Genomic DNA, 5,356 nt, shown 5'->3' on the forward strand with positions numbered 1-5,356 from the left:
AGCAGGACTTCTTGGATACTTTTCACAATCTTACTCTTAAATTGCTTTTGCAGTTTAGCTGGGTGAATGCCTACTGTCCTCATGCCAGGTTCATTATGTCTGCAGATGATGATATATTTATCCATATGCCAAATCTTGTTGCTTATCTGCAAAATCTAGCACAGATGGGTGTTCAAGATCTCTGGATTGGTCGTGTCCACCGTGGATCCCCTCCCATAAGAGACAAGAGTAGCAAATACTATGTTCCCTACGAAATGTACCAGTGGCCCTCTTATCCTGACTACACAGCAGGAGCTGCATATGTGATATCAAGTGATGTAGCAGCTAAAGTATATGAGGCTTCACTGACTCTCAATACAAGTCTTTATATAGACGATGTTTTCATGGGTCTCTGTGCCAATAAAATGGGAATTGTACCACAGTACCACGTATTTTTTTCTGGGGAAGGAAAGGCTCCATATCATCCCTGCATTTATAACAGAATGATGACATCTCATGGACATGTATATGATCTTTACCAGCTCTGGGAGCAGGCCACAGATCCCAAAGTTAAAAAAATTGCTTCAGGGATTTGGGGTAGATTATACTGCAGACTAGTCAATATTGTGCTTCTCTGTAAACTATACTATGAGGACACATATCCTTGTTCAGCTGCATTTTCTTAATACTTGAATATCTGTGTTGAAGATCCACTGAGCCAAAGCAGAGCAACAACTCTTTAGCTGTTTATTAAAAATATATGTAAACATGGAAAGAGGTAAAACTGAAATGTGAATAGTTGGAGGTGGGGGGAAGATGGTCCCAGATACTGTTCAGAAACTTACTGGAATAGCTCTCCTATTGTACTGCAACCTTTAACATTGTAGCCTGGTTTGTTGTTTGTTTGGTTCTTTTACACTTCAAGGGATGGAAGTCTGGATTAAATGAACTACAGTGGATTTGACTTCTAGACTCCAAAATGCTTGGTGAAAATGTCTGTTACTTTGAACTTGTCAGTAAGTCTTAAGCTTTTTCAGAAAAAAAGCTATGTGAACTAAGGCACATGATAAAGAATCTGCTATATCAAAATGGGGTACATCTTTCAAAACACAAGGAGCATAGAACCTCTGACTTGATGAATGAGGCTATTGCAGTAGTTTAAGGAAATGTGAAGTGGTTAGAAATATTCACCATTTCTCAGTGCTTCACAGAAAGTAAGTCTGGACCTACACAATTGACAAACAGTGAGTGCTAGAAGTGAAGACCTGCTACAGTCTTCTCAAGGCTTCCTAGATCTTTGAAACAGGGAGCAGTGTTTCAGTGCCCTCTAACTTGGTTGTTTTAAGTAACAAAGGTGTTCCCTTTAGATCAGGACTGAACTTGAAAGGATAAAACAAGTATTTCTTATGTAACTGGTTTTGCTAATCTTTCTCTGCCTTCTGAAAACTGAAGCAGTACATTTGAAAGAAAACTTTAATAAGCAAATAAGCTAAATGAATTTTCTTTTAACAGTGCTTCTGCTTTTAAATATTCATGTTTCTTAAGGTAAAGCAAGCAGAAGTCCCTGAGAAATGTGACTTTTAGCTAATTTGAAGCTGTTAAAGACTTGAAAAAGCAAAATTTCATGCTTGTACTAAGAGGGAGGAGGGTATTTTCTGTGCAGTTTGATTTCACAGTGAGTGGATAGGAAGATGGTGATCCACAGAAACACAGTACTCAGAACCACCAAAATATTTCTCCAGAAGTCTTAAGCACAAGATTGTCTTCAAAATTTTAGGGTAGTTGATGTCCACCAAACCATGTATCTTGAATTTCTTTCCATGTTAATATCACCCGCAAAAGGAACAAAACACCTGTGCATTGTAAATCTGGATTGAACTAAGTGATGCTTAACCTCCAGCCATTATTAATTGTACTGTGGTGCCATATAAATACTGCAGAGAACCAATTTCTGGGATGTCTGCAGTCTTGTCTTGTATAGCTCACTAATGGTGCTTTCACAGATGCTCAGGACAAATATTGTAGTTACTAATCACCAAACCTGTGGTAGCCCTTCTTGGAGTGGACACACAGCCCACACAAGGTACAGTCAGATATAGTTTGTGAACAGTTTGATGCTGGAACAAGTTACAGTATGGATAGTAGTTTTCAGAGGACTACTTCTGAAAGCTTGAATGAGTCAAGTTTATCAGCAGAGCAGTAACAATGCAAAAGCTGACAAATTATCAAGCATCTGTTGGAAATGTCAAAATTATAGGAGCAATACTACTTGCTTTCTGTCTAAGAGGAGCCTTTTTCTTCTGCCTGAAATTTCTCAGTGTGGGGCAGTGAAGTACTTGATCTGGTCTCTTCTGACTTGACTGTAGAACAGTTATACATGACTTGGCAGTGTTGAGCTACAAGTAGTAAACTTCTGTTTAAGGAACTGCTACTGTACTTGGAGCTGTGCTGCAGGTTTTCATGGTTTGAATGGTTAATGGTATATGGTAGCATAGACAGAATCCAGGAGTAAGCTTGTTGACTGTTTTCTAAGCTGCCATTTCAGATGGATGGTGGGTAGCTACTGGAACTGAGTGAAGTATGTAAATTGCTATAATTGGATTTCCAGAAGGAAAATAAGAAACCTAACTGAACCCAAATGTTGGATACATAAAGAGTCCACAAATGAATAATTTTTCAGTGTTAGAATGGTTGAAGAATGTAACAGCTATACTTCAAAAAGAACAAACCCAGTTCCTGTTCTTGCCTAAACAGATTGAATACAGTACTTGAGGATAAGTGGTCTTTAAAACAAAAACTCAAATCAACCCTAGATCCATATATAAATTGTTGGCTTACAGAGAAATTAATGCACATATAAAGTAGTGTTCTGTACTGAAGAAAAGCTGCTTCATCAGATCTCAGACCTGTTGTGAGTCATTTATATGAACAAGCTGCACCGCAAAACTGCACTACTAGAAAAAGCAACCCATGTAGGGGAAAGAGGGTCTTCATATGCAGTATGCAACCAAACTGTACTTACTAAGACTACAACTTTCTCAGCATAGCTGTTGGGATTTATTGTTTTCAGTCATACAAGTGAAGGTAAAAGTTTTAAGTAGCTTGAAGTTCTATAGGATAATGACTTAATAACATGTAGTTTGCTATTATCTGGAAGTCACTTTTGACCATTGAAATATTTTGTTTTACAGCTGGTTTGAGTTTTGTTTGGACTGTTTCTAAATTTTAAAAGGGCTTTGATGTTTGTAGTATGCATTTTCTTTTGCTGCAGTGAAAAGAAGTTGCTTGTTGAATAAAAAGGAAGGCATGAAGGCACTCCTTTAAAAAAAATGGAGAAGCTAGAAAACTTATTTTCTGATTCTAAACACTGACTTAAGATTTGTACACATTTATCTAGAATCTTTTTTATCAGTAGTCTTAGTGCTCCAATGCAGGGCTGTCAGGTTTTACTTCTACAAATAAAACTTGTCAGCCTGAATGGTCACTCCTCATCCAGAGTTTGACATTGTTGCACAGCATATTTAATGCTAAAATTGTTTTTACCTGTTTGTTTGGTTTGCATCAGTTTCCCTTTGATATTACTAATTTTTATACAAAGTATTCAATATTTATTCTTAAACTTTGCTCTGTACCACAAAGACAATTGTTTTGTAAAACTTGTTTTGAATAAACAGACTTATTTCTTTTAAAAAACCAACAAAACAACACAACAAAGGTGGTAAATCTCTCGTGTTGCTTTCTTTGTAACTGCCTCTTATGAGAGGACTTTAAACTGCTCTCCTTCTTCCCCTGCTTCCTTTCTATTCTACCTTGAATCAAACCTTTTGTGGAACAAAAGGCAAAATTGGTGTTCCTAAGAAAGGAGGCAGCTCAGAAACGTGTTTACCCTTTCTAGGTCTAAAGTTGTGTAAAACTGCCAGATATTAGAAGGTTAACCTGTTGTTAATATTAACTCCAAAAGTGTATGTTCTCTTTAGGCAGTAATTGCTCAGATGTATATCTATCTAATAAGTTATACTTCAGATTATACTTTGCACTTTCAAAACTAGCTGGTGGTTTGGAGACCAGTCATAGTATTTTCGGAGTATAATTAAATTCAGATATACAAAAATTCAACTTTTTCCTGTTTCTCCAATTTGTCTAGCATACTGTATCAAACTAGTGTTTTTCACACCAAATAACTTCTGTGTATAACTGTAAGAGGCATAATGCAAGTATAAATTCTTTAAATCATACTGAAGAAAAGAACAAAAGGAGTGAAGTCAGAGAGAATTGTGGGGCTTGGCTTGTTGCAGGGTGTGTTTTGTTGTGGGTTTTTTGGTTTGTTTTTTCAGTTGCTCCCATTCGTCTAGAAACAGTTCAGTTCAACTAAATTAAACCAGGTTTGCTTGGTACTTTTTGCTAAACTAAATCACTTAAGTATTTGATGTTTTACAATACATTGTTAATAATCTTCTCAAGACTTTGTAGAAAGGGAGAAAAGATTATTGGTTGGATTAAAAAAACCCAGAAGATTCTCAGAGGCATATAGGCAAATATTAATATCATAAACACAATGAGATCATCTTCAATGCTGCTTTTTAAAAAATGCATGCAACACTTATTCTAATGACTGACTTTCTCATGTCATGTAATTAATGGTTCTAAGGAAAAGACCAGCAAAAAAACCCCAAGCCTCCACCCCAAAAAAAAGGTACATCCTGTTTGGTTCTCCAGCTGGTACTGTGTATAAATGCATGACTATTAGCATCTCAGTGACTTGATTATATCCAATTACTTATTAATCCAGGTGAACTTAAAAGAATTTGTAAGGAATGTGCTAGAAATAGTTGAATTCTAAGAACAGCAACAAAAAATAGATACTGGCTCATATAGGCAGCCTTACCTCCTCCTTGTTGACAAGTTCTCATCACTCTCGCTCATTACTAGGACTCTGCTAGATCCTCCTTGACTAGCTTCATGCATCACTTCAATCTGAATAAAAAGGATGTATTAAAAGCTGACCTTTTAAGATAATTTTAACTCTTTAAAAGAATAAACCCCAGATCCTATCTAGCCTAGTAAGCCACTGGACAAGTTAAAATAATAGAATTCTAGATGTGCTTGTTGTAAATCAGGAATACCTTCTCTCTCTGTTTTTCTGCTGCCTTGGTAGTGGCAGAGGTGGCATTCTTGACTCCAGGCAAAGTCTTTTATGTTCTTCCCCCACAGAAGGTAAGTTAACTCCTTATGTAGGTATTTAAAGGTGTTTTAAACAGGATTTTCCTCCTTTTGACTGCAGCTTTAAAATACTGAGGCTTACTCAAAGGCAATCTCCTAAAATTCAGTAGAACAACTCAGCTCCTGAGTTTGCAGTTTATCCAAGACAATATCTATT

The 5,356-nt window shown here is 36.6% G+C and overlaps 2 protein-coding genes across 2 annotated transcripts in view; one reads left to right on the forward strand and one right to left on the reverse strand.

Moving 5' to 3' along the window:
• B3GNT5 (UDP-GlcNAc:betaGal beta-1,3-N-acetylglucosaminyltransferase 5) overlaps positions 1–665 on the forward strand; it is a 1,236-nt gene extending 571 nt beyond the window's left edge. The window contains exon 2 of the mRNA XM_009999363.1: positions 1–665. Coding sequence (XP_009997665.1) covers positions 1–665 — 665 coding nt within the window.
• The window catches only part of MCF2L2 (MCF.2 cell line derived transforming sequence-like 2), a 139,224-nt gene that overhangs the window by 75,543 nt on the left and 58,325 nt on the right, over positions 1–5,356 (reverse strand). Inside the window, exon 15 of the mRNA XM_009999374.1 lies at positions 4,865–4,953. Within this exon, the coding sequence (XP_009997676.1) occupies positions 4,865–4,953 (89 nt within the window). The remainder of the gene's footprint in view (positions 1–4,864; positions 4,954–5,356) is intronic.

The sequence above is a fragment of the Chaetura pelagica genome, unplaced genomic scaffold (assembly GCF_000747805.2).
Source record: "Chaetura pelagica isolate M959 unplaced genomic scaffold, ChaPel_1.0 scaffold20, whole genome shotgun sequence".
In the NCBI taxonomy this organism is placed as follows: domain Eukaryota; kingdom Metazoa; phylum Chordata; class Aves; order Apodiformes; family Apodidae; genus Chaetura; species Chaetura pelagica.